Source organism: Mesoplodon mirus (assembly GCF_964341445.2).
Source record: "Mesoplodon mirus genome assembly, chromosome: 19".
Lineage (NCBI taxonomy): Eukaryota > Metazoa > Chordata > Mammalia > Artiodactyla > Ziphiidae > Mesoplodon > Mesoplodon mirus.
In genome coordinates, this window is record NC_138995.1 from 48,379,734 (window position 1) to 48,407,053 (window position 27,320).

A 27,320-nucleotide genomic window follows, 5' to 3' on the forward strand; every position below is an offset into this window, starting at 1 on the left:
TGGGCTGCAGGCAGAAGGCAAGAAGGAGGGGGTGGTCTGTAGCCCCTGGAGAGAGGCCCTGCTTTCCCTCCCATCAGAAACCAGAAATCCCACTGAGCACAGTGCTGGGGACTGAGCCGAGCTCCGTGAGAGCCGGCTGGTCTTGTTTTATTAACTTCAAGGACAGGCAGTTGGCCCCCACCTGCCATCCCTCAGTCAGGTTTGGACCGCTGTTCTCCAGGGAGCCGGTCACCTGGCTGACAGTCAGGAGGCCCTGTTTGCAGGGCACGGAGCTAACAGCCCCACATTTTATCACTCCCTTTAGTTTCCAGATTCACTGGGGTCCTACAGGGAAGACTGGGGGATTCCTGGAATGGAGACAGAGGCCAAGTGGATGTCAGACTGTGATCTCTGGACCAGGCTGGCTTTGTCCTAGCCTGGTCAGGGCCATCTCTGAGTCTGGAGGTGGGCGCAGACCTGGGAGGGCCTGGCTTTCACCCCAGAGAGCCTGGGGGTGGCGGAGCAGACAGCCCTAACACCCCAGCCTCTCCCCATCCCCCTACCCTCACACTCTCCCCTCTCGGACGGCAGCAGCTGTGTCTCAGCCTGTACATCTGCTATCTGGTCACAGACTTCCTGAGAAGGTTGAGTTCAGCAGACTTTGGGACCTCATCTTCTCATTAAGGTCTTGACCTTAAAATATAGTCTGCACACAGCAACAACAAAATACAAAGTCACACTGGAAGCCACTTTGAAACATCCGGAGACTGAGGTCTTGTCCACAACACCTTGATGCAGGGCCTGACCCGCCTCAGCTTCATGTGAGCTCATGCAGAGCAGCCTCAAAGCAAGCTCAGGTTTGAACCCACTTTTTAAAATATGTGAACCATAATGGCTCAAGTGCTAGTCAAATCTACTGATAAAGCAAGTTCCATTCTGATTAGACTCACATCCAATTTCATCTCTTGGACTAGAGTAATGAAACACGATGTATTTCACAAGATGTTGCAGTATGTTTTCAGTCCTAATTATACATCTTCAATTAAAAAAAACAAAACCTCACCACTGCATTATATACCACAGATCATTAAATGCCTATCACAGCCCACATCCAAGTCTCTCAATGTAAAAGATGGTTGACATTTAGCCGGGAACTTTTAAAACACTTGAGAATAAATTATGGCCCAAACTTACTCTTCTTAAATGACACGTATAAAGTTCAGCTCTTTAATAAAAGGATTCAGGAATATGAAAACAAAGTTCCCAGCAATATTAAGGAAATAAAGGTCTTTCAAAATGGTCAGTTCTTGTTTCAATTAAATTGTGCATTTTTAATATAGTTGGTATAAAGTGAAACTCTTAAAAAAACATCGAGGAATTTAAAATGAAATGGAACATCATCCTCTTTGCAGGGTCACCAGTACCACAGTGAGATTTGTCTCTTAAACAATGACACTTAGTATCTCTGTAGTTCCATGAATACTTTTGAAGTGTCATATTAAAACCAATCTCATGGCCTTGAGGCAAAGAGAAGCAATTAGTCTTGGAGTTGTGAATAAATAAAAATCCATTTATACACCCGTCCTTGACATGTACCTTGCAAATCTTAGAAACTTCATCTAGTGGGAAAAGAAATGTTAAATCATGAATACCAATACTAATCACATCGCCATGTGGCTTCCTAAAACAGTTTAGTTTATACTCATCTTCTAAGTATTAATTTATTTGTACATATTCATCCATATTGAACACAAAACAAAGAAGCTCTAGCAGGCACCTAGCGGGTGAGGGGTGAGGGGCGATGGGGTCACAGGGGTGGCCCCATGACAAGCAAGTTTTCAGTGGGTCTCTGCTCCTCAAACGGGAGCTTGGAGCATTCTTCCTCATGCCTCCCTCCCCGCCCCCGCCCCGCCCCGCCAAGCACTCCAAGGCTTGAGAAGGGGGAAGTTTCTTTCCCTGAAGAAGTTTGGGGTATCCACACGCGCCTTTCTCCATTTGTGATCCCAGCCAGCATTTAAGAGAGGACACAGGAGATCAAAGTATTTGGATACTTGTTTCACTTCTTATTTGGGCCCATCCCTTCAGTGCCGGGTGGGGTGTGTGTAGAGGGGGGCTTTGCTGCTCCTTGGCCTTGCGTAGCCCTGGAGAGACTGGGGCAGCCACCAAGGAGCAAAGCAGATCTGCTGGGCCTGGCCGAGATGTAGAGAGCAGACAGTGGTGCTGTCAGGCCCGAGCTGGGAGCCAGAAGCCCGGGGGCGCCAGGGCGTGGGGAGCAGTGGGCAGCCCATGGGCCGTGCGGGAGCCGCTGCACAGATCCCTGACCTACTTCCTGGGCCCCTTTCTCTTCAAGGAGCAGCGAAGAATCCATAAATTAAGGAAATTAACTGATGGGGCCTGCGGCATCTTTGTAAGCTATTTAAATCTATAAATTAACAACATCTTCTGCATATATCAAGTAATTGAACTAACTGCAGGGATGTAACTTTAATGAGAAAATTTCCCCCTTCTCCTGTAGTTCGAGCTCTAAAGTAAATAAATAAATAAAACCTTCCCTTAGGAGGAAAGTTTCTCCTTATTCCCACGTGGAGAAGTTACAGAACGGCGGTGCGGGCCCTCTTTCCACGCGCGAGGTCTCCTGGTCAAGGGAGGGAGGCCCCCACCTTGTCCTCTTTTCACCAGCGCCCCTCCCGTGAGTGAAGCCGCTAGAGGGCGTCCAGGTCCGGCTGGAGCTCGGGGTGGGGGCCCCGGCGCCGTTCCCGGCCGGAGAGCACCGGTCCTCCAGCTCGAGCCTGGCTCTGGCCCGGGCGTCCCCGGAGCCGGACGGGGGCGCAGTGCAGGCCGGACGCACTGCACCGGAGGCTCCGCGCTCCGTTTCCTAGGAGCCGGGAAATGGTCCAGGAGGAGGAGGGGGGACGGGCGGGGCGCAAGGGAAACAGGAGAAAGAGGAAGGGGAGGAGGAGGTAGAAGAGGAGGAGGAAGGGGCAGCCGACTCGAGGACGAGGAGGGACGCCCCGGGCGCAGGCCTCAGCGCCGCGGGGAGTCTTGGCGGTAGACGTCTCCATCGCGCCGCGCGCGTAAAGGAAATGGCGCGTCTGGCGGCGGGGGGCCGGCTGGGCGCCCCCTGTGTGCCCCTCCCCCGCGGTGGCCGACCGCGTGTCCGCAGACGTCACGGGCGGCGCTGCTCCCCGGTAGAGGGGCAGCCGGGGCAGAGACCCGGGGAGGAAGGCCAGGGAGGGGGAGGGGCGGCACCGGCCCCCGGCTCCTCTGCAGCCCCGGCCGACTCGCAGCCCAGTTTCTTCCCAAGTCCCGCCCCTATCCCCGGGCGCCGCGGCGGCGGCTGCTCTCCTCTTTGTAACCGAGGAGTCAAGAAATGTGAGAAACGTGCCCTGTGTTACTTATTTGGGAGCCGAAAATTTATGCCCAGCTGAAAGCGCCCGGGGAAATATTACATCAGATGAAATGACAATGATTAAAATCAGCTTCTCCCCCGCCCCCTCCCGAGCCCGGAGGAGGCCCGGGCGCCGCGTGGCTGGCCGGCGGGGGGCGGGGGGCTGGGCGGCGGAGGGCGCGGGGGCCTGGGCGCACTGCTCCCGGGAGGGTCCTGGCGGAGGCCCCGACGGGAAGGCGCGGACTCCGGGGGAGGCGGGTGGTGATCGCCCGGCTAAAGGAAGGGAAACGGCGCATTTTTGTCGCCGAGCGCGGCAGGCGCGGGCGCGCGGAGCTAATTGCGACTCTAATCCTCTGCCCCGCGGCGCAGCCGAGCCCCGAGCCAGGAGTCGCCGCGCGCTCCCGCTCGCGCTCGCAGCGCTGGGTAATTTGGAGCCGGATCGCTGCCCTTTGCGTCCGGGCTCGGCCGCGACGGGGCGCGGGCTACGGGCTAAGGTGGGGGGCTGGTTTTCTCGCCAGCAATCGGGGAAGGCCGCTGGAGAGAGAGGAGGGAGGAGAGGAGGTGGGAACGGCGGGAGGGCAGCCGGAGAGCGGCGCGAGGAGGAGGCGGCGGCGGCCGCCGCGAGAAGGGGAGGAGGCGAGGGGAGGGCGGGGAGGGGAGGCCCCGGCGCGCCGCGCCGCGAGGGGCCGCGCGAAGCGGGGGCCGGGGCGGGAGGGGTGGGTGGGGGGAGGGTTGGGGGCGAGAGAGAAAGTAACTCCAGGACGAGACCGGAGCGACCCGCGCAGCGAGCGGAGGCGACGAGGCTGCGCCCGGCGCCCGAGACCAGCGGCTGCGCGGGGCGGGGGCTGCGCCCGAGTCCGATCCGCCGCTCCGGCTCCGAGGTAAGCCTCGCGCGGGCGGCCACCGCTCAGCGACGCGCACCCCTGTCCCTAAAGTGGCTGCGATCGCCAGAAAGTCGCCCGGCCGTGATTCGGACGTGGGAGGGGCGGCTGCTTTGTCCCGGTGCAGGGCGGCGGGGGCTGGCGGCACGGGGGCACCCAGCACAAAGGCCTGGTGCGGGAGGGGGGGACTGCCCACGTGGGCCGGCCCTGGCCCCGGGTGGACCCTCCCCACGCGGGCGGGCACCGAGCTTCCTGCCGCACGGGGAGGTGGGGGTGAGGGGGTGTTCACGTCCCGGCACTCGGGCCTCAGTGCCGGGCCGAGCGCCCTGCAGGGCCGGCGTGTTTCCGGGGTCAGAACCCGGCTCACGCAGCCGGGGCTTCGGCTGACTGGGCCCGGCTTGGTGTCCAAATCAGAGAGAGAAAAAGTCTCCAACGGGACAGATGTGCGTCCTCTGACGCCCACCCGCGAGTCCGAAATGGAGCGGGAGGGGCTGGCGGTCTGGTGGTCTAGAGCCCCAGGCGGGCCGCGCGGAGATGCGATCGCCGCCTCCGGATCCCCGATTCCCGCTGGTACCCCCTGACCTGGACGCGCGCACCGGCACACTCTCAAACAGCCCCCCTCTCCCGTAGCTGGAGCGCGTTTCAGTCCTCCCGCTCCCCCCACCTCCGACTGCATAAAGATCAGCTTCAAGTTTTCACTCTGCGTCTCAAATGTGCATGAAGGAATTTAAGTGCACGAGTGAATAACAGCATTAGTTTCAATTAATTTTTTTTAAATCCCGGCAACAATAAACTTTGAGAACAAAAGCGCTTTTACGTCCTTAATTAGGCGAGCTTCCCATCTGTGGTCTCTAAGTGTCTGCTTCTTGATTTAACTTTGTCTTCCGCCCCGCCCGTGCCGCACACCCTCGCGGTCCTGCCAGGCGCTTTGGGTGCCGCGGCCACCGCCGCCCGCGGCGCCGCCGGCCTGCACCCAGCCGGCTCCGGCCGCCCCGAACGAAGTTCACACCGGCCGGCGGGCTCCGCGGCCGGGCTGGCGCGCGCCAGGTGGCCCGCCTGCCTCCCTTCCGGCCCGCCCCCTGGACAATTCTGCAGGCCCCTGGCCCTCTTGCCCGGGGCTGGCGCCCTGGGCGCAGACCTGAAGGGAGTTCTCGAGCCGCCTTCTGTTTACCTTTTATGGTTAAAATAACAGCTTAGCAAAGAAGCGACTTCACGAAGAAGCGATTTAGTGAAATCGTCTCAAGCTGCTGCAGCTCAGCCAGTTTAATCACCCCCAGAGAGCTGAACAACTGCGAGCACAATGGGACACAAAATCATTTTGTGTGTAAATGAGCATGGCATTCTGCTCGCTTCCCTCTGCTCGGGCGGGTGGGGCTCGGTGGCGGGCGGGCGCGGGGCCCCGGGCTCCCTACGCAGCTTGGAGAAGCGGGTCAATACCCAGCCAGTTTGGAGACCCGCGGGCCGTGCAGCACACTACCGCCGAGGCCCCTGCAACAGGCGGTTTGGCTGAGCCTCGGGAGGGGCGTGGCGAGCTGGGGCCGGTCATGGGTTTGATGCTGGTGCTGGCGGAATGAACTTGTGTCTCTTCCTGCACCCACTTTATGCTTCTGACCTTGGCAGTGGTTTCGGGGAAAGGGTCGTTGTCCAGCACAGATGCGTTTGTCAGAGGGAGCAGTGGAGGTTCGCGGCAAGGCGTACAGCCTGGGGCTTCCAATGGTGAGTTTCTGGTGTGCCATGAACATCAGGTAGTGCTTGCGATGGAAAAGTCTGGGTGAGAACAGGATGGAGCAGCTTTTGTGATGGGTTCTTGGTGTTAAATGTCACTTCTGAGTAGTGTCCTGGCAGTAGGGCCGGCATTGTGCAGACTGCTTTGATAGACGTTCCATCGGAATTCCTTCCAGCACAGTTTATCCTCAGCGTGGCTTTCCTTCTGACTCCTCCCTAGCAGAGCCTCCCAGGGCAGGATAGCCCATTCCTGAGATATGTTTTGGTTTCTCAGAACTTCCTTGAGATAAGTGACCTGGTTTTCTTTTTGAAGCTTGCGGGAACTCAGGAATGCCCAAAGCAGCAGACCCCGGACAGCTAGACGTTAAACATTACTGTCTGCTAATAGCCACCCCCACCGGTTTCCTGTCAGAGGACTTGCCAGGACACCGAGGGCAGGACAAATCCTGGGAGAGTGACCCGGCTTAAATTTGCAGGATTTGATTCTCATTGGACCTTGGTTCATGTATTAAAAGTGGATGTTGAATTTCAAGGCACAAAGTCAATCCTTGAGAGAGGTTCGGGTTACCCCTGCAACGGATAAGTCCAGGTTTAGGTATATGGAAGCCAGTGGGGGCGGGGGGGATGACAGTCACTGTGCACGTCTCCCCCAGCCCCAGGTCAGTGGAAGGGTCTGCTTAAACCTGCTCTTCTCCAGCATAGGGCCTGCAAAGTGTTCTCAGACAGCTTCTAGAGACTGTGGGACAATCTTATTTCAGGTGGTTGCGGCTCAGAGGAGAGGCAGGAGAGAGTTCATTAGCTGAGCTGCTGTTTCCTTCTGGCCAGCCTTCTAATGCCTTGGGGCTGTGATCCCAAAGGGATCTGGCATGTATTAGGCACAGATAAGACCATTCCCGGGGTCTGGGGAGAAACTGCAGAGGTGCAGGCTGGGCAAACAAAGACAAGTTTTCTTCTCTAAGGAGCCACAGGGGGAGCGGTGGCTTCCTAAGTGACTTTCACTCTTCCCTGGCTTCTCTGTGTCCAGCCAGTTGCAAACTGCATCTTAACACTGAAGAGATGGTGTTCAAAGAGGTCCTGGGGCTCCCCAGCCCATGGAGGGTGGGGGGGATCCTCTCTGAGCTGTGGTTCCCAGGGTTCCCTCTGAAGCAAGAGGAGACATGCTTGGTAACGTGTCTTGAAACCAAAATACCAAGAAAATCGGATTTGTTCTGAAACATTTTGGGGGCAATAATGGTGAGCATATGTTTCAGTACTGTCATTAGCTGAATTAGCAGACATGGAGCTGCCCTGAAAACACATGTGTGAGTGAGTGAGTGAGTGTGTGTGTGTGTGTGTGTGTGTCTGTCTGTCTGTCTGTGTAAGTAATCTCCTATGGCCCGGAGGCTTGCTTTGGGGTGTGGGGACAGGATAGTAGCGGGCAGTGTGGTAGGGCATGGGGTCCTGGGACGCATGTTCATAAAGCAGGATTGTAAGCATCTTTGACTGGGAGACGTGGCGCCCAGGACCACTGAGGAGTAAGTCCTGTCTGGTTGTGTTGGTGCTTCCCACAGATACTCTGGGCAGCGATGGAAGCCTAGATGCCTCACCGCAAGGAGCGGCCGAGCGGGTCCTCGCTTCACGCCCACGGCAGCACTGGCACCGCGGTGAGAGCCAGCAGGGTGGGCTGGGTCAAGGGCTGGTGTCCTCCTCTTTGCCCTCTTCCCAAGCGCCAGCTCACTGGCTGCCCCTCCTCGCAGCCGCAGCCATAGCTGTGGCATTCAAGAGATGGCTGTTGACTGGCCGTACGATTATGTATTTTTTTTTGAAACAAAAATGCTCTTAATTTGATGTGAAATTTACTACATGTATAAAACTCAACGCCTTAGGTGCTGAGGAAGTCACTAATTTAGAGGTGTCTCGTTACTGAGACAAACTTGCAAAAACCCCTGAATCCCAATTCACAAATTGGTGATTCGTTTGTCAGGGGATATTTCACATCTAACACATAAGCCCACGACCTTTAATTAGAATTTTGCAGTTTGTTTTATGCCCCTGGAGGCTGACACCTTGAAAAAAATTTTTTTTCTTGATTTCTTATTGCTAATAAGCATCTTTCTTTTTTCCCTCTGGTACTTTGAAGAAAATGATGCAAATACACTTAATTACAGTGGTGGCCATAATTTGTCAGCTGAATATGTGATCAGGCACAGGCAGAAGTGATCTGATTAGATCTGTGATCACATTGGCAATAAAAGGAGTGCAGAGCTCCGTCGTGGAGAAACCCTTGTTTTGTGCCTTGTTTCCATCTCCAGGAGGGAGGAAGCATGTCTCGGTTGTCTCTCACCCGGTCGCCTGTGTCTCCCCTGGCCGCCCAGGGGATCCCACTGCCAGCCCAGCTCACTAAGTCCAACGCGCCTGTGCACATCGACGTGGGCGGCCACATGTACACCAGCAGCCTGGCCACGCTCACCAAGTACCCTGACTCCAGGTAAGAGCCAAGCCCCTCATGGCACCGGGGCGTGCAGTGGTGACAGGCAGCATCTGTAACCTGCTACCAGCCAACACGCAGGGCTCTCCAAGGCCCCCCTGCTCCTAGACCTGGGGAACTAGGGTTTAGGAAGCAGAGTGCCCCTGTCAATGGCTGCTTTGCACAGGGACTTGTGACCCTGAGCTCGTGGCATTGGTAGTGTTAGGGGGAGTTCCTGACTCACTGGCAGAGGCCACTTTTCAGAGCCAGCCCCACCTCCAGCTGGCCAGCAGCTGGCTGGGGAATCTCATGTTTCTTCAGGTTACTCTTGAGTGAGACTCAAGCCTGGCCTTTGCAGGGGACCATTCGTGAGCAATGCTGCGTACTTCTTGGGGTCATGCTGGGGAGAAATAGTTCATCCTATGTCCGAGTCTAACCCTTGGGATAGAGCATAAGGGGAAGGGTGAGGGGGAGCTGCAATTTGTCATCTTTGCCTGTTTGGGTGGCCACGGCTGGACCCTAAGGGCTAGCAGCAGGCTCCCTTGGATTTGGGGGGGTTGCAGTGACTGACTAGGAATTCCATGATGTTCAGGAATATCCACAGCTATGGATAAGCATGAGCCACATGCCGCCATCAGCGGGCAAAGCGTCTCTGACCAGGACCCTCCCTACAGGGAGCTTTACACTCTGCCCAGCTCCCCGGTGCTCCTGACTCCTGGACTCCTCTGTGGGAGGCGCCGGGCACTGCTGACTCTCCTGCTTTTGCCTCTCAGGCATTTCTCTCCTAGGGGCAGACCTGGTTTCCCCCTCTAACAGCAGGGCTGACCAGAGGTGGGATGGGTCTCTGAGCATCCCCTGGAGATGCTGCTGCATGCTGCTTGCTGAGCCTGGGACTGCTTGCTCCTGGTACAGTGAGGCGGCCACCACTGAGGGCTGGCGGCGGGAGGGCCACGGCTGCAGGGCATCACCTCTGTTTTAGACATTTAAAATAAAAAGAGGAGTTAATGAATCCCCCAGACACCGAGGGGGATCGGCTCTGGGAAGCTTTCTGATCAGGCTGCCTCGTCGCTGGTGTGGCTGCTCAGAGCATGGAGGATTCATAGTGTGTGGAAGTGGCCGCTTTGGGAGCTCGTTGGAGGCCAGGGTGGCGCCCTCCAGGGGGCAGTGCTGGAGGTGGATGCAGCGTGTCGTTCAGAATCTGGGGAATCGGGTGCAGGTGGCGGTTGGAGCTTCACTCCCTCAGCAGACAGAGGCTAGGCCTGGGGCACTTGTGACCTGGGGGTCTCGGAGGGGGCAGCATCCAGGAGGCCACGTCAGCTGTGTCGGCCTGGCGCACTCTGGCAGAGCCCTGTCTAGGATGGGAGATGGATTCTGCTTATTTAATTTCAATTTTGCCTTCTGCGGCATTCGCGCGTTGTTTGAGATAGATCATCCCTTAATCGGTTGACGACGTTTGCGAGTGAAATTCATAAAACCCTTGCCCACAACCTCTCTGAAGAGTGTTTTCCGAAATCAGACACTTGCCTTTCTGGAGTAATCATGGCCCAGGCCCGCGGGGAACGGCCTCCTCATTCTGTCTCCAGGCTGCTGCCTGGAACAGGGCGGGCAGGGGGTGGTCCTCCCCTCCCAGACCCACAGCCCATCCTCACCCATTGTCCTGCTCTGACATGGGGCGGGCCATCTTGTCGGCCCATGACCTGTGGGACCCTCGGGCCAGCAGGATGTGCCCAGAGCGGGTGGCTGTCTGCATTCTTTCCTGGGGCTGGGCCTCAGGATGAATCTGTTGTTCTGCCTGGATGGCTTCTGGCTCACAGGAGAGCTGCTCCTCAAGCCTGAAGCTTTGGCCTAGAGGCCAGGGGAGGGTGGTGTGACCTGTAGGACAGTCAGGACAGTGGGTCAGGCCAGGCCTGAGAAGTGGGTTGGGCAGCTCTGCTGGCCAGAGCCCCTCAGATCTCTCTCGTCCTTCTCTGAGTAAATTATTAAAATAAAAAAACTGTTTTTCACTAATGCTGGAAACAAAGATCAATCCCTCACCCAGGGTCACCGATGTGTAAGTCACCTGGAGATGGAGAATTGTGTTAAGGTCACCCGGGGTGGACGGGGTTCTGAATGTCAGCAAAGTCCCACCCTGGGCAATGCCAGGAGCCCCACCAGCCCCTCAGGTCCCGGTGCCCACAGAGCTATGCCTGGGCTTCTGGTTCTTGGCAAGGCAGGGAGCGCCAACGGGTCCTCACCCAGAGCCGGCCCCGCCCAGCTGCCCGGGGCTGGGAGTGGGCTCCTGTGTCTGCCACCGCGTTTAGCTCCTGCCATGGCAGCCCCACGCTTGCGTTCATCCTTGCTGTGGGAAGCAACAAATTAAGATGTCCAGGAACTTTAGAACTAATAAAACCTGCCACTGAAACATGCAGGAAATTGGAGCCAAAGCTTAAAAAAAAAAAGAAAGAAAGAAAGAAAGAAGAAGAAAAAGAAGACAACCCCTATCAGCTGGGGTCAGAACCGGCCAGCTTATTCTGTGGAAGACTTCTGAAGTTGGTACCCCGAACCTGCGGCCTCCCTCAGAGAGTGGCCTGGGGTGGGAATGGACCCTTAAGACCACAGACACACACACACACACACAGACACACACACACAGACACACACACACACACGCTGTCGGGAGCTCCCTTTGAAGTGACTGTCCTAACCTTCCCTCAAGCTGCTCATGTCCTTGATAGCTTCAGACCCTGAGGGCATGAAAGGCCTTAGTCTGTGAAGAGACACTGAACCCGTGGAAAGACCTAGAACCAGCCAGTCCTGAAATAAGGCAGACTGAGAGCCTTCTAGCCTTGGACCAATAAGACAACCTAGAACCCAGGAAGCCCTGGAATGTGGTAGATTGGGAGTCCTCTAGACCAACAGGTCTGGAGCTTCACAGCCTGATGTCAGGAGGGTTTGCAACACAAACAGCCGTGTAACATTGCTGGCTGCACAGAGAGCTTGAGCTCAACCAAGAAGGCTGGAGAAAATTCTGCAGGGAGGCTGAGGCTTCACACTTGCTGGCTAACCTATGGAAATGGCTTTGACTTCTCCCTGCTGGTGCCACGTGGGGTCCCTCAGCAGTCTGCTGATGACTGCCCATGGCACCTGGCAGCCTCGCTCAGTCCTGTGTGTCTCCAGGGCTGCTGGGTGGCCCTTATTCTGACATCTGGATGCCCAAGCTCTGCTGAGGTTAGGTCTTGGGGTTGCTTGAGGCCTGGAATAGGCCATGGAGCCCACAGAGCTTTCCAGCGGGGCTGTGTTCCCCAGTGTCACTGTCATCAGGCCTGGGGGTTGATAGGGCTCCGTGGCCTTTGGAGCTCTGAGATGAGTTGTATCTGGGTGACCGTAGCACTGGTTCCACAGGCTTGGGCCTCTCCACACCTCCCCATGGGCTCTGGCCTGCTCATGCCCATCTACAAGGCAGCCTTACCCTCTATACGGCCCTGCTGGGCCATGTCCCCACAGTGAGAACAGGTTAGTCACTGTACCCCTGAGCAGACCCTCCTGGCCAATGCCTGAAGTATACCAGGCCACCAGAGTGGCTGGTGTCAATGTGAAGTGTACCAGGCCACCAGAGTGGCTGGAGGACCCGAGAGAGGCTTTGGGTGCCGTGACCCCCCAGCTCATTGCCCTGGCGCACGGTGGCTGGAGTGGGGCAGGGCCTGCGGAGCGGTGACCTGAAGCAGATGGAGGAGGGGGTTCCTGAGGGAGAGGGGAGCCCTCCTGGGAGGTCTTGCCGGTGCAGGGAGAGAGTGAGGGGGCTAAGCCTCAGCTTGTACAGGTTGGGCTGGAAGGCCTGGGGCCCAGGTCGGGGCCACCCTTCTCCCGGGCTGTGCAGGGTCCAGCTGGGGACGTGTGTGCGGCCCTGCCTGTCTGCCGAAGGATGTCTGGAGGTGCTGCCCCTGGGGAGACCCTGCCGACCTCCCTGCGGTTCCCAAGTCAAGCTCTTGGCTGTCCCCACCCCTTTCGGGGTATCCTAACTCTCCCCACCCACCGGGGCCTGAGGTCTGCAGGGGAAGTTAGCCAAACCAGAGCCTGCCGCCCTGGGAGGTGGGGAGGCCCGGTTCCTCCTCCCTGGAATTGGAGAGGGCCAGGCATCAGGGCGCCCCGAGAGCCTCCTGCAGGTCCTGTGCTTCCGTCAGAGCCACTGCCCTTCAGAAGGTGGGGTGCTGGGACCTGGCCTCTCCTCGCGGTCCCCTCCCCGGTGCGCACACGCTGTAGCACGTGTGCACGCATTGGAGAACGTGTGTGCACTGTTCTGTGTGCATCCACACTGGTATGTGTGTACACACTGGGGTATGCGTGTGTGTGTGTGTACGTGCGTGCACTGTAGCTGCACACACACGTGCTGTCCCCGGTGCCTGCCTCTGTTCTCCCCTAGGGTTCCCTGAGCGCAGGGCTGTGGGTGGTTCGTCTGTGAGTTTGTTGAGCGTACGTAGCTGTGTCTCTGGTGGACCCGTGCTGCCTGGTGTGTCCCTCACCGGGATGTGTCTGGGTCTGCCTGTGATTTGTGTGTTGTGAGGGAGGGGACCATGTGACGCCATGCCTGCTGCCCAGGTGTGTCCTGTCCGCTGCTCGTTCACGCGGGTGGGCGAGATGGATGTGTGTGATCCGGGAGCGTGGCAGCTGGTTTACATGTGTTCACTGGGCGGGTGGCTGTGAGCTGGCATGTCTGGTGGTCAGTGGGGGTTTTCTGGGCAGTTCTGTCTGGCAAGGGTTTGTGTGCTTGGGACGAGGTGGCTGTGTCTGTGTCTCACTGTAGTTTTCCAGGCCTGTAACCTGTGTCAGCGGGCGGGCAGGTGTACAGAGCTGGGTGTGCCTTTCTCTGGCTGTGGCTTGTGAGTGTAGGCGGGGCGTGTGCACATGCTGGTTGCCGCGCTGTCCCGGCTGACTGTGGCCTGGCTGCCGCTGGCGTGTGCAGACATCCTTTGCAGTCCTGGCGCAGCCCAGAGTCACCATGTAAGGCCCCTGGCCCTTCCAGCAGGGAGAGCTCTAAGGAGTCGGGGTGGGGCAGGTGGACCCGCCCTTCCATCCCACATCTCCGCCCCCATCTCTCCCAGAATAAGCCGCCTCTTCAATGGCACCGAGCCCATCGTCCTGGACAGTTTGAAGCAACATTATTTCATCGACCGGGATGGGGAGATTTTCCGCTATGTCCTGAGCTTCCTGCGAACGTCGAAACTGCTGCTCCCAGATGACTTCAAGGTAAGTCCGCAGCCAGCAGCTGCACGGCACACTGCCTGTGCGGTGGCATTACACAGGATAGGCTGTGACTTAGTAAATGGACCCACAGTTGTCATGGCAACCATAAAAACTTAAACGATTAAGCCAAGGGCTAAATCAGTTTTTCTAAACTAATTTTGTTTTCTCACATTTTTAGCTTATTTATCAGGGTGTAACAACAATTAAGCAGCGGCAGTGGCGCTTACCCCGGTTTCATGTTTGTCGTGTTGAACGACTGTCGTGTGCCGGAGTTACAGGAGTTAGAGGTTCCCAGATCTGTTCCTTGTAGGCACTTGGCAGGGGGAAAACTGATCCAAACCAAACACCCTTAAACAAAAGGTTGCCCCCAGGTCTCCAGGCGAGTCTGTCTGCGGCAGCCGACCTGGTTCTGAGAGTCCTGCCCCCGGTGCCAGGGCCCTCACGGCACGGGGATCCCGGAGGCAGGAAGCCCATGCCTGGGCTACCCCAGCTCCAACCAGCAAATGTCCTTCCTTTCTTTCTTCCTGCTGGCACCCAGAGGACCCAGTGGCCCTGGGGCTGTTTTCTCCTTCATTCAATTCAGTTCCTGGGTACCAACAGCCGAACTCAGGCTGAAAATGCAGTGAAAGACAAGGCAGACATGGGTCCTGTCCCCATAGTGGTTACGGTCCAGTGGGAAGACAGATGATGAACAAAGAAACACTTGAATTCCACAGGGGCAAACACTTCAGAGAAGCAGAGAGTGTTGTGAGGGTGAACCACGCGGAAAGCGGGCCTGGGTGGGTTTGGAGGCAAGGCTGTTTCTCTGGGTGATGGCGGAGGAACGGGGGGCAGACAGGTGTGAGGGCCTTGGTGGGGAGGGGAGAGGGGAGGGCAAGGAGCTGGATAGGTGGCAGCCTGGGACCATATGAACTGGGAAGGGAAGAGCAGGAAGGAAGGCTGCTGCTTGGTGTCAGGACCTTGGTGGCTGGCTCAGCATTTGGCTTTTTACCCTGAATGCAGTGGAAGGGTTGTGAGTAGGGGCATGACCATCAGATCTGTTGTGTGGAAAAGGATGCGGAGGGGAGCAGGAGGGTAGAGGCAGTGAAGGTGGAACAGAGTGCTAGATTAGATTCACTGCTTAGGAAGAAGATGCAGAAGCCACGGGTGTGGATGGTGAGGGTCGGGGGCTCTCGAGGGTGCCTCTGGCCTGCAGCTTCAGTCCTGAGGGGATGTGTGGAGGCCCAGGGTAGAACAGGCTGGGGGCACCGCGCCGCACAGCAGGGAACAGGCACCGCACTCCTGTGTGGAAGAGCTGGTGGGGCATCTGGGGGAGATGTTCTGGGCTATGAGGAAGGAACTGGGGTTGTTGGTTTGCAGACATCATTTCAAACCTTGAGTGGATGAGAGCAGAGGCCCGGCATGGTGCCCTGAGGAACCCCTGTGGAGGGACAGGATGGGTTCTTTTAAATTTTTGAATTTTATTTTATTTATTTTTTATACAGCAGTTCTTATTAGTTACCTATTTTATACATATTAGTGTATACATGTCAATCCCAATTTCCCAATTCATCCCACCACCATCCCCACCCCCCCGCCACTTTCCCCCCTTGGTGTCCATACGTTTGTTCTCTACATCTGTGTCTCTATTTCTGCCCTGCAGACCGGTTCACCTGTACCATTTTTCTAGGTTCCACATACATGTGTTAATATACGATATTTGTTTTTCTCTCTCTGACTTACTTCACGCTGTATGACAGTCTCTAGCTCCACAGGATGCATTCTTGACTGATGACAGGCCTGGGGAGGCTTCCCTTGGGGTGACTCCGAAAGCTGGGGTCAGTCAGCAGGAGGAACGGACTTAGGGACAGTGGGGTGGGCCCGGCTTTGCGGGTTGGGCTTCCTTGCCTCCCCCCAGGGGTCCTCAGGCTCACCAGCCGGACTTAAGCTGAGTGGGGTGGTCATGGGTCCTCAGCTACTCAGGGCTGGGGTGGGTGTGGGTGGACATGTGTTTGACCGGGGCAGTGGTCTGATCATCAGGGCCTGAGGGGTGGTTGGTGCGAGCCTGCCAGCCCGGGAGTGGGCTGCTGGTGAGAGGTGGGTGTCCCCCCAGACACCTCCTCACACTGCCTGCGAGCGCAGGGGCCGATCTTGTTGTCCTTTAAGCTCCACCCCCTCTTTGAGCTGGGTGTTTACATCCATTTTGTAGATGAGGAAACTGAGGCTCAGAGAAGGTCTGGTAGATAATGATGCCGAAAATCCAACCCAGACAGGTCTGTTTCGCCTCCCTGCCCCGCGGTGAGCTCCTCCAGGGCAGGTGAGGACGGGGCTGCCCAGTGCCTTGCTGACAAATCAGCAGGTTTCCAGGCATCCGCACAGCCTCTGGCTCCTCTAACCTCCGGGTCTATCCAGAGGCTTCTCTCTGCTTCAGGGGGATGAAGCCACCCCCAGTGCTTGGGGCCAGATGGAAGAGCTCAGGGGGTCTTGGGACAGGTGCACACCAGCCGCTGCCTGGATGGAGGCAAGACCTTTTTGGGGGGGCACACATTCAGCCGAGCCTCGTTTTCCCCATCCCTACAATGGGGACAAACCATCCCAGACCACACTGTGCCCTGGGGGTGCGGGTTGTGAGACGGGCGCCCCCTGTAGCCGGCAGGGCAGATCCCCACCTCCCCCAGCCGTGTGCGCGTGCCCGCAGGACTTCAGCCTGCTGTACGAGGAGGCGCGCTACTACCAGCTGCAGCCCATGGTGCGCGAGCTGGAGCGCTGGCAGCAGGAGCAGGCGCAGCGGCGCCGCAGCCGGGCCTGCGACTGCCTGGTGGTGCGAGTCACGCCGGACCTGGGTGAGCGGATCGCGCTCAGCGGCGAGAAGGCTCTCATCGAGGAGGTCTTCCCTGAGACCGGGGACGTCATGTGCAACTCGGTCAACGCCGGCTGGAACCAGGACCCCACGCACGTCATCCGCTTCCCGCTCAACGGCTACTGCCGGCTCAACTCGGTGCAGGTGAGGGCTGGCCGGCCGCTGCCTCCCCCGTGCCTCGCCGGCGCCCTCCGGCGGCAGAGGGAGGTGGAGGGAGGCTCGGTCCCGGCAATGGCGAGGCCCTCCAGTGCCATCTTAACAGAAAAGGCAACAATGTGTCGATGCATAATTTATGTCCCGCTCATAATTAAATGATGGCGCCTGGGGGGTGGACTTAAAAAAATTGATCTATGCTTTTTTTTTTTTTCCTGAAAGGATGTTCTCTAAAAATGGCCTAGAGTATTTTCAACAAAGTGTGCTTCATTTGACACCCAGAGTCTGACTTTGGATTCAAATTAAACCCAGGCAGTGGGAGCAGCAGGTCAGGGGCTGAGAGTGGCGGCGGCCTGGAGCCCCCCTCCTCATCATGCTGCCCGGGGCTACCAGCACCCAAACAGCCGCCCAGTGCGTGTTTGGACTGGCTTTCCCCAGATGGGTCTAAGAGCTGGGAAGCCCCACATGGAGTGGAGCCCTATTTTCCATCAGCACTTCCAGACCCAAGAGCAGACTCCTATTTCAGGCTTGGGACAGAGTGGACTTTGTGGGGGAAATTCCGCAAGCTGTCCGTCAGAACTTGCTAGTTGCAGGATCCAGGTGTCACACACAGTGACCGGGCCCTGCCCTCACAGAGGCTCAAGCCCGCCCACGTGGACACGGAGACCTGCAGAGACTCAAACATCAGGAGGACGCCTCCTCTCCACCCCAAGCTCCCTTGAGCTGATGGGCCCCCAGGCAACAAACCATCTGGGACTCGAAGCTCAGGGAAGCAGGTGGCTGCCCAGAGGCTGGGGGCAGGGTCTCTATTACTGGGGCCTCAGTGAGGGAGGGGAACCTGGGACCATGTGTCTGGAGAGAGAGGGGCCCAATCAAGGTTGTGGACCCCTGAGGGCAGCAGGGTGGTCGCCCATCCAGCTTTGGCTGTTTGAGGGGCCCTGGGGCCTGGCTGCCCCCTGTCCCTTCTGTGGCTGGCCCACTGCAGGGACCTCTGTCAGCAAGCAAGACATGTCTTAACAGGAGAAGGTAGCTTGCCCTGACTAGTGCCCGCTTGCCCACCAGGCAGGGCAGACAGACTCTTGCAGCTGGGCAGGACTGACCCCTGTTTCTTCCCCGGCAGGTCCTGGAGAGGCTGTTCCAGAGGGGTTTCAGCATGGCTGCGTCCTGCGGGGGTGGCGTGGACTCATCCCAGTTCAGTGAATATGTGCTGTGCCGGGAGGAACGACGACCGCAGCCCACGCCCACTGCTGTCCGAATAAAGCAGGAGCCCCTGGACTAGGCCCTGCCTCAGTGCCCACCTGAGGCCTCTGGGCCCTGGGGACCCCCCAGGGACCAGGAAACAGTGCTGGAGTTCTGCCTATGCCTGCTTAGCGGTGGCCATGAGACTGAGGGTGGGGCTGGAGGGTCCAAAGCCTGCCCAGAGAGCCCCAAGGCCCCATGTGTCATGGCAACAGAATGTGGGATGCTGGAGGCATGTCCACTGAAGGACTGTTGATGTGACCCAAAGATGCCGAGGTGGGAGAACTCGGCCACCAGTTGTCTGGGCCCCTCGGCTCCCAGTCCGGTCCTCGAGGCTCCACATGTGCCAAGGCAGGGTCAGCAGAGGCCTCCCCAGTGCACACTGAGGAGCTGTCCATCCTTCACCACACAGCAGACTCCAGTGGGTCTCCTTGCGTCAGAGATGGCTTATTTTTCTACAGTATTTAAGTCGGAAGTAACTGTAAGTGCACAAGTCAGAGAGGCCGACAAGGACCAATGCTTCTTTATCTGGTGCTCAGCTCAGTCGGACGTGCAGCATGTCTGCATGGGGGGTGGAAGAGCTGCCGGACACTCGGGCCCAGGTGCCCGCAGAGCAGGGCTTGGAGACTTCTGGTCCCTGCTCTAGGGGCAGATGCAGGGATGGCAGTGCCACAGGGGCTGAAACTGGGCTCCCACGGGGTTGTGCTGCTGGGAGGAGGGTGGTACAGGCGTGGGGGATGGATAGCTGTGGAACCACTTGAGACCCTACCTTTGCTGCTGCCTGGGGCACAGGCCACACTTGAGAGCCACCTGACCAACTAATGCCCAGGGCCTTCGATTCCTATCTGTGCGTGCACACACCTGGGCTCCCAGAGAAGTCATCTCCCCATCAGGACCAGCCACGGGGCCACGCCACATCCTTACCTCAGGAATGGGCCCCACGGTGAAGGGGCCCATCTGTCAGCAGCATCCTCTGGGTCCCCAGCTCAGGAAGCCGTCCCCCACTCTGATTTTCCCACACTCACATGCACACTGAATTTTAATTAGACTGTTGTTACACTAGCTTGCCAGTAAGACCCGGACAGAGTCATACCTTGGGTTCTTGGCCCTGGATTCCAATGAGGGCTGCCTCTGAGGGGTCCCCACAGACCTGCTGCCACTCAGGTGACAGGCCCAAAGATGGATACCGCCTGCCTTGTCACAGTTCCCCTCCCCTCCTGAGATGGCTCTTTCCCGGGTTGGAGAAACCGCAGAGAACTGCTGGGTGGGCGGGGCATCCTGGCCAGCACTGCCCCTTGTACGATGCCTGTAGACTTGTATATGACTCCTTTAATATTGTAAAGATGCTGATGTACAATTGTCACGTGTTTGTGTAAACACATTATGTTCCTAGTTCATGCCATAAATGATGCTATAAAGCGAAAGACTGAGGCTCCATCCTGTGCAGAAGCGGCAGCCAGATTCCAGCATTCTGTGCTGTGCAGGGAGGTTTGAGGATGGGATTCCTCCCTCGGTTCCTTCAGTTCAGATGAGGAAGAACCAGCAGCGGTAACTGGGGGTGGGGCAGGGACAAGGGTCCTGAGCTTGCTGTTGTTAATTGCATTTGGGTGTTTCCTCACGGCTGTGCCTGTGCCCCCTGGGCAGCACAGATTCGGAATTCTGATTCACAGCCCCTGACCAGATGCAAGCTGGGGAAAGGCAGACCCAAAGTGTCCAGGGGCTTTTGAACCCAGTTTTCAATGTTTGTGATTTTTCCCTCCCTCTGGTTTTTGGTTGAGGTTGACGTCCTCTTTAGAGCCCCGCAGAGCAGTAGGAGAAGGTGGCAGGTGGTCCATGCATGGCTCAGGCCAGCCAGGGGACACGCAGCCCTTCGCATGAGGACAGGTCACCCTAGCTCAGCACAAGACCTCAATGCGTCTCTTTCCAAGGAGTTTGAATGTACTTACGCAGGCCTCCAATTTTAATGAGTCTTTTTGTATTTTTCCTCAAAGTCCTTATGTTCTAACTGACCAGGACCCTTTCCCATGCCAGTAAGGGCCACCAGGCTCTCCCTGCCTGGGGGACGGGCCACAGCCACGTGCTGTCTGAGGCCGCAAAGCAGTCGCCATCCCACTGTACAATCGAATTTGCTGGACAGACTTGCCAGCCTTCTCCTTTGCTCAGCAACATGCCTACAGTTAGCACATGGGCATTTTGGCATCTGAGGTTCACATCTGAGAGGAGAAAGTGTTGTGTTTATTAGAAAGGAAGTCTTGTGGAAACAGCTCAGTGCCGCGTGTGTTTATGGATTTTTATAGTATGATAGCCAGCATGGTTGCCGGTCGGTGGAGATTCCTTAACATTTTCAAGCAAACTATCATTTTGATTAAACCATTGTGCTAAAAAAAAAAAAAAAGAGTAACTACCTTACTGGATGTTACTCTTATCTCCTTACTAATTAAGACAAACCAGGAAGTATGATTTAGGGAATTTCTAAATTTGTAGAGAAGTACCATGTTCCCAAAGTGATGCTAAAATTCTAAGATAGGCCCCATAAACAATAAGTACAAACATTTTTATGCTTCCTGAATGAATATACTATATTGTAAGTAATCTCTTGATCAGTTGCCAGCGATATAAGTGTTACTTCTGCTTTTCATAAATTATTCTTGATTATAAGCAACTGGACAGATAGCTGTGCCAACACTTCCCTGTTCCCCACCAGACCTCTGCCCGTGCAGAAGAGAACGCTGCAAAGCTACAGCAGGTGGCTTTGGCCACTGTCCTAATGACATGGAGCTCAAAGTCGGGTCACGACACTAATATCTTTTAAAAAGCTTTTTTTTTTTTAAAGCTACCACTTGACTGTGTTCCATAGAATAAATAAAGGATATTTTATAAATTATACACCCAGCTCTAGCACTTCGTTTCTAATCTACCGAGGCAGCCACAAGAAGGTGCTCTGGCTTGAGTGACTCTTGAGCCACTGCTCCCCACACTTGGGACTTGGCTTGTCCACTGAATAAGCACCTTGAGTAGCCCTAGTCCCAAATACTGAATCTTCCTGATCTAGGTGAGGAGTTGCCGTGGAGGGTTGGGCCCTTTTGTACTATATTCATTTTGTGCACGTGTATATGTAAACCAAACCACTAACACATTTGACAAAGGGGCAGAGAAGCATGGATGTGAGAAATGGCTCCATTGAGCCCCTGACCAAGGGAAGACCAATTTGGTTGAGTCCAGCAAAGCCTAATTAGAGCACGGGGTTGGAGATTACCCTTTTTCCCATCCAGGAGGCAGACCTGAGTTCTCTGGAGAAAGCTACCTGCCAAGATGGCCCCATCCCATCAGGCCCTGTCCACCCTCCTGACTCCCCAGAGACAGGATGACAGCTGCGGTGGCCCTGGAGGACCCACAAGGTTGGAGTTCCTCCTAAGTGGATGACAAGATGGAACATTCAAATGCAGAAGCTGCCAGAGGATTTTCAGTTCGAGGCAGGGCACTTGGTTCAAGCCAATGGGGGGTTCTAGACAGAGCTGGAGAGCACAGCTGCTGCCCTTGAGCCTGATATCTGGGCTGATGAGGGATGTTGTAAGAACTGTGATGTCACAGTTTGATGCTCTCGACTTCTGTTGACTTTAAGGTGGGTGGGCAAATGTGTTTAGCACAAAGACAGCCACATAATGCTGGCCTTGGCTCAGATGTGAGGAGGACATAGCTGACCCTCTTTCTGCTCACCCCCATGCCACCCAAAGGAGGCAGCTCCATGTAGAGAGAAGCCTTGCCCCACCTGCAGATTGAGGCTCATGAGGTAGCCATTTGTGGACCAAGAGAAAGAAAAGAGTATGGGTGGCAGCTAAGGGCAGCTTCCTGCCAGGAGCCAGACTAGCAGTGACATTCTCTCAGAAGAATCAGAGTGACCCAAATGGAACCCAACCCCCGGGAGGGTTGAGGGTCAGAGAAGGATCTCACAGCCCCTGCCTCAGTCCCTGCCCTCAAGTCCTCGGTAAGCCCAGGGGCATGGCTCTGAGAGCTGTTAGTGGAAGGAGAGCCCAGCCCCTGGGAAGCCCCCCAACCTCACCCCCTGCCCCGGTTGATCTTGTTTGGGAACACCAGATGGCAGCTCTCTTCTCCCAAGCCCCAGAGCTGGAAAAACAAGACACCTGCTTGACCCATGGGGAGCTCTTCAAACCTCAGAGCCTCAGGCAGAGTGGGGGCCAATCCTGGAATATGTATCCAGGCGTTGCTGCCTGTAGGTAGTTGTTTATTCACAGGGAAGAGGCCCCCTGTGTTTCCAATCTCACCCTCTTGGACAGTATTTATGCTATTTTGGGGTCATGTAACTTTGACTTGAACAGTGGGCTAACGTGGCTGCAGAGGCTTTGGACCTCAGTCAGCAAAAGGGTCCTGCTTACTGCAAAGATCTTTATCTTCCTTGCCACCTGTGCCACTGATTGATTGACAGCCAGCATGTGCCAGCCACTGCAGGTACTTGGAGGACAAGACAGCCCACAGGGCTAAGAGAAGATGTCTGTTTATCCACAAGAATTGTTTACTTGAGGTCCTGTAAAGTTATCTGGAAAAGAACTTTCTATATTACAGTTTTCAAATTTGTCATAACATCGAATATAGATTACCCGCAAATTCCTTGACTTGCAAGTAGAGCCAGCAACCTCTCCGGCCTCAATGACTGGCACCTCCATAGTGAACAAGGCTTCTCTGAAATTCTAATGAGAGATCCAGGGACAGAGGCAGGCACACTCCCAAGGGGGAATACAAAGGCGATGGCTGGAGGTGAGTTGCATTTGGATTCTCCTCTTTGTTTCCATTACACAGAACAGCCAATCCTGACAGCCATCTCTGGGCCTCACTGCCGAGCTGGACAGCACTCTTACTTGACTGAGTCGTGGCTCTAGGATGACAACAGCTGGGTCATCCAGGCCTTGACTCCCAGGACCTCCTCACACAGACATCACAAACTGCGACAAAGCCTTAAAATTGCAGGGCCAGAGCCAGGGAAGCGCTGGGACGCCCAAGCCAAGTTCTTGGGAGGATGCCGGCCCTGCCCCTAGGAGAACAGGGGGTCCCCACATCCCTGGCTGGACGGGGCGGGAGGTGCACCACCTGCCATGGGCTTGAGCTGCTTGGGGCCGGGGAGGGGGGCGGGAGCGAGCCAAGGCTGCTGTTCAAAGCCCATGTCGAGACTGTCACCAGAGCTTCCTCATCTGCATCCTGGACCCGGTCCAGGGCTCCCGCGGAAGCTGCGGTTTGGGGCAAACAGCCTGCACCAACTGGGCGAGGCGGCTGCTCCCACTCTGGACGCGGGCCACGCCCTCTTGGACGCGAACACACCCCCATTTCCCGGGGCCCACAGAGACCTCCTCTCCCTGCAGCCAAACAGCGTGAAGGCAGATTTGTACGAGCATGTACAACGTCCTGGAATTTTCGCCCGGTTGCCACACAGTATAAGGAGCATAACTGGGGGAGGTTATGCAACTGCCCGAGGTGCGCTGCCAGGGCTCTCCAAGTTCTCATCACAGGCATCCAGGAAGCCTGGGACGGAGCCAAACGCTAACAGTGCCACCTTTGGTGGCACTGATGGCCTCGCTCCGGCAGGGCAGCAGTATGGCTCTGCTGAGAGTTGGGGAGCCCAGGTCCCTGCTGGGCCAATGGGAGTGAAGCTTAGGCAGAGGGGACCGTGCCTGCAGCCAAGGCGGCAGAAGCCGAAACAGTGGCAAGAGCCCGGCCTGGCAGTGCCCAGTGAGCACAGGGCCGCCCCCAAACCCCCAGTGTGGATGCACACCAGATCCTGAGGGAGGGCAGTAGGGGGAGCACTGGGTGAGGTCTACCCAACTTGAGCAGGAGACTGACAACCCTTTCCCCACCCCGTGGGCAGCTGGGCTGCATTCTCAGTCCCACAGATCCCTCATGGGTGGGTCCATCCCCGGGGCCCTGTGAGTCACTTCCCCTGGCCCTGGAGGCCTCACTTGAAGGTGCCTCCCTCTCAAGCAAAGCCTCCTTTGTTCTCCTGCTGGCTTCACTTCACAATCCTTTCCTCCCCTCTGAGTTACAAACTCAGGTTCTGTGGGTTATAGGGGCACCAGCTGTGAGCAGCACAGAGATGAACAAATGGAAAGTGGTCTGGCACTGCAGAAGCCTGGAGCTTGCTTCCCTGCTTCCTCTGTCCCCTGCTCTCTCAGAGCTCAGCCTCTCTCACTGTCCCAGACATCTGGGGAAGCCCCCACCCCCCTGCTCAGTTAGTGGGTTTGTAGCCTCAGGAGCGCCGATCATGGAAGAGTACCAGGAGGAGGGCAGTTTGGTTGCGCTCACCCTGGCCGGCACCACCCAGAGCTGCTGAACTGGCCGCTGACACTTCTCTTGCCTCACAGAGGCTTCCTTGGCTCAGATGACTGCAGCACCATCACTCACGCTCTTGGTTCTCCATCCCCTTGCCTCCCCTACTTTCCCATGCCCTGGCGGAGGAGCCCAGTGGAAGCCCAGCCCAGAAATGGAATTCATCAAAACGACTTCAGACACAGCCTCTAGTCTGCCTTCTCTCCCCTCCCACCTTCCATCTCCAGCTGGGCTGACCACGTGGGGCCTCACTGTCCTGGGAGGTGCTTAGCTGCCGGGTGAGCTGAGCCACGCTGCGCTGAAGGCAGCCATCTGCTTGTGTGTGGGGAGCACCAGCCTTGCAGCCAACAGGGACCCTTGTTTTGAAGTAGAAGACTAATTTCAAAAAAACATAACAAAAAAAACTGCACAAAGATTCTCAAGTTTTAAAATTAATTAATTAATTAATTAATTAATTAATTTTGGCTGCACCGGGTCTTAGTTGTGGCACATGGGATCTTCTGGTTGCAGCATGTGGACTTCTTAGTTGCAGCATGTGGTCTTCTTAGTTGTGGAATGCAGGATCTAGTTCCCCAACCAGGGATTGAACCTGGGTCCCCTGCATTGGGAGTGCAGAGTCTTACCCACTGGATTACCAGGGAAGTCCCAAGATTCTCAGTTTTATTAACAAGAGTAAAAATGAAAATAGAAGAAAGCCCAGTGCTCTAAAAACAGAGGAAAGATGAAGTCTATTATGGAACATCATTTGATGAAATGTATTTATCCTCCCATAAATATGTACTGTCTACAGTCTACCAGGCACTTGTAGGGTCTATGGTCAAGTAGAGGGGCTACTGGAGGCCAGGCTCTGAGCCATGTGCATGTCATGCATGAGCTCACCAAATCCTTAAACCACAGCTGTGATGAAGGAGCAATCAATAGTCTTATTTACAGAGAAAAGGAAAGGTGCAAGATCCCCCAGATAACAAGGGCCAGAAGAGCAGCCTCAACTGGCTCCAGAACCCATGCTCCAGCCGTTAAAAACAACAGCTAGTGTATTAGTTTCATATTGCTGCTGTGACATATTACCACAAACTTAGTGGCTTAAAACAACACAGATTTATCATCATGCAATTCTAGAGATCAGAAGTCTGAAATGGGTTTACCAGGCTAAATTCAAGGTGTCAGCAGAATCACATTCTTTTCTGGTGACTCTAGGGGAGAATCTGTCTCCTTGACTTTTCCAGCTTCTAGAGGCTTCCCCCATTCTTTGGCTTGTGGCCTCTTCCTCCATCTTCAAAGCCAGCAGTGTAGCATCTTTAAATATCTCTGACTCTGACTCTTCTGGACTCATGATTACATTGGGCCCACCCAGATTATCCAGGGTAATCTATTTCAAGGTCAACCGATTAACCTTAATTCCATTTGCAACCTTACTTCCCCTTTGCCACATAACCTAACATATTTACAGATTCCTAGGTTTAGGATGTGGACATATTTGGGGGCATTATTCTGTCTGCCACAGCTAGGTAGCCACCTTATCCAATCAAAAACTATTCATTGAACACCAACTATATGCCTAGCATTAGTTTAGGTGCTGCCAGCATACAGTAGTGAATGAAGAAGACAAAAATCCCTAACCCTGTGGAGTGTATGCTCCTGTAGAGGGAGATGGACAACAAACAAAATAAATAAGCAAAATATATCATAGGTTAGATGGTACTAAGTTAAGGGGAAAAATTAAGCAGAGAAGGGGATAGGCAGTATGTGTGTATTGCTATTTTGGCTGGTGTGCTGGACATCTACCATTTGTCCCTCTTTTTCTGCCTTGTTCCTTGTGGGCTGACATCTGTGAACAGCATGAAGGGGTTCCCTTACCCTCTGGCTTCCTTTTGGTCATGGCTGACAGGAAACACCTTCAGGAGACTGGAGGGCAGAAGGCAACTGAGGTCAGCCTCCCTCATCCCTCCTCCAAAGGCCTCACCCCCTATTAGGAGTCTTCTCATAAAGCCCACCCAGCTCCAAGAACACATGCTTTCCTTGCCGTTTCAGGCCTAGGTATGGTAACGATGGCTGCCTTTATTAGCCCCAGGGCAAATTACCACCCCTTCCAGTTTCCCTATACCCTGTCTACCCTTTGTAAATAGTAATTTATTAAACTCTCTTCAGATTGTCCTAACTGGAGGGTGCCACCTGTTTTCTCAGGAAGGCCTTGCTGGGCTGAACATTTAGATAAAGCCCCTAAAGAAGGTAAGGTGAGAGACAGGCAGATACCTGGTAGAAGAGCACTTTGGGCACGGTGGCTGCAAGTGCAAAGGTCCTGTGGTAGAACCATGCATGACGCGTTTGAGAAACAGCAGGAAGGAAACTTGTGTGGCTGGAGTAAGTAAAGGAGTGAGAAGTGAGAGGAGGTGAGGTCACAGGGGTACCTGGTATAGGACAGAAGTTGGAGCATGTAGGGCCTTTGAAGAAAATGCTGCCAGTGCCCCACCTATATCCCTTCAGCACTGTCCATTGGATGCACGCAAACCCTCTGGCTTCCTCCTGCCCCTGTAGCTCTCTGTCTGAGGGCCTCTTCTGGCCACAGGAGTGCAGCAGGGCAGGCCAGGGAGTTAGTTCCCTGGGAGTAGCCCTCAACCAATGTGGAGTTGGTGAATAAATACCCAGGTACCTTGCTGCTTGCATTTGACAATTATGAGGCATGCCCTAGGCAGCCTCCCAGAGGTCCCCAGAAGCATGGAGCTCTGGTGCTTACAGCAGTAACCCACTTATTAACACACCTTGTATTGGCTTCCTTCCTTTCCTGTCTCACTTCCCTGTTTATCTCCCCCTGCTCCTGGGAATCACCTCCCAGATGAACCACTTGTACTCAAGCTCTTGTCTCAGCATCAGCCTCTGGAGCATCCCAATCTAAGATAGCCTGTGGGCCATTATTAGGACTTAGGCTTCTAAGAGAGTGAGATGAGCATCCACTGAAGAGTGGTCATTAGAGGAGTGACATGGACTGAGGGGGCAAAGGGAGAGGCAGAGAGACCAGTTAGATGCTATTGTAATAGTTCCGAGGAGTGGTGAAGGAGCAGGGTAGAAGGAGTGGAGGTGGTCAGAGATGGTTAGATTCTAGACACGCTTTGAAGGAAG

The 27,320-nt window shown here is 55.6% G+C and overlaps 1 protein-coding gene across 1 annotated transcript; it reads left to right on the forward strand.

The window, feature by feature from the left end:
- The first annotated feature begins 4,122 nt into the window (after positions 1-4,122).
- On the forward strand, positions 4,123-20,265 carry KCTD15 (potassium channel tetramerization domain containing 15). Its single transcript, XM_082606066.1, has 7 exons — positions 4,123-4,248; positions 5,869-5,964; positions 7,524-7,616; positions 8,265-8,440; positions 13,498-13,642; positions 16,317-16,622; positions 17,752-20,265. The coding sequence occupies exons 3-7, from the start codon at positions 7,551-7,553 to the stop codon at positions 17,908-17,910; spliced, it is 852 nt and encodes a 283-aa protein (XP_082462192.1). The 5' UTR covers positions 4,123-4,248; positions 5,869-5,964; positions 7,524-7,550; the 3' UTR covers positions 17,911-20,265.
- Positions 20,266-27,320: the final 7,055 nt, after the last annotated feature.

Coding starts and splice junctions, on each gene's coding strand:
- KCTD15 (XM_082606066.1), top strand. CDS start 7,551: ATGCCTCACCGCAAGGAGCGGCCGAGCGGGTCCTCGCTTCACGCCCAC. Junction 7,617..8,264: donor ACGGCAGCACTGGCACCGCG/GTGAGAGCCAGC, acceptor TTCCATCTCCAG/GAGGGAGGAAGCATGTCTCG. Junction 8,441..13,497: donor ACCAAGTACCCTGACTCCAG/GTAAGAGCCAAG, acceptor CATCTCTCCCAG/AATAAGCCGCCTCTTCAATG.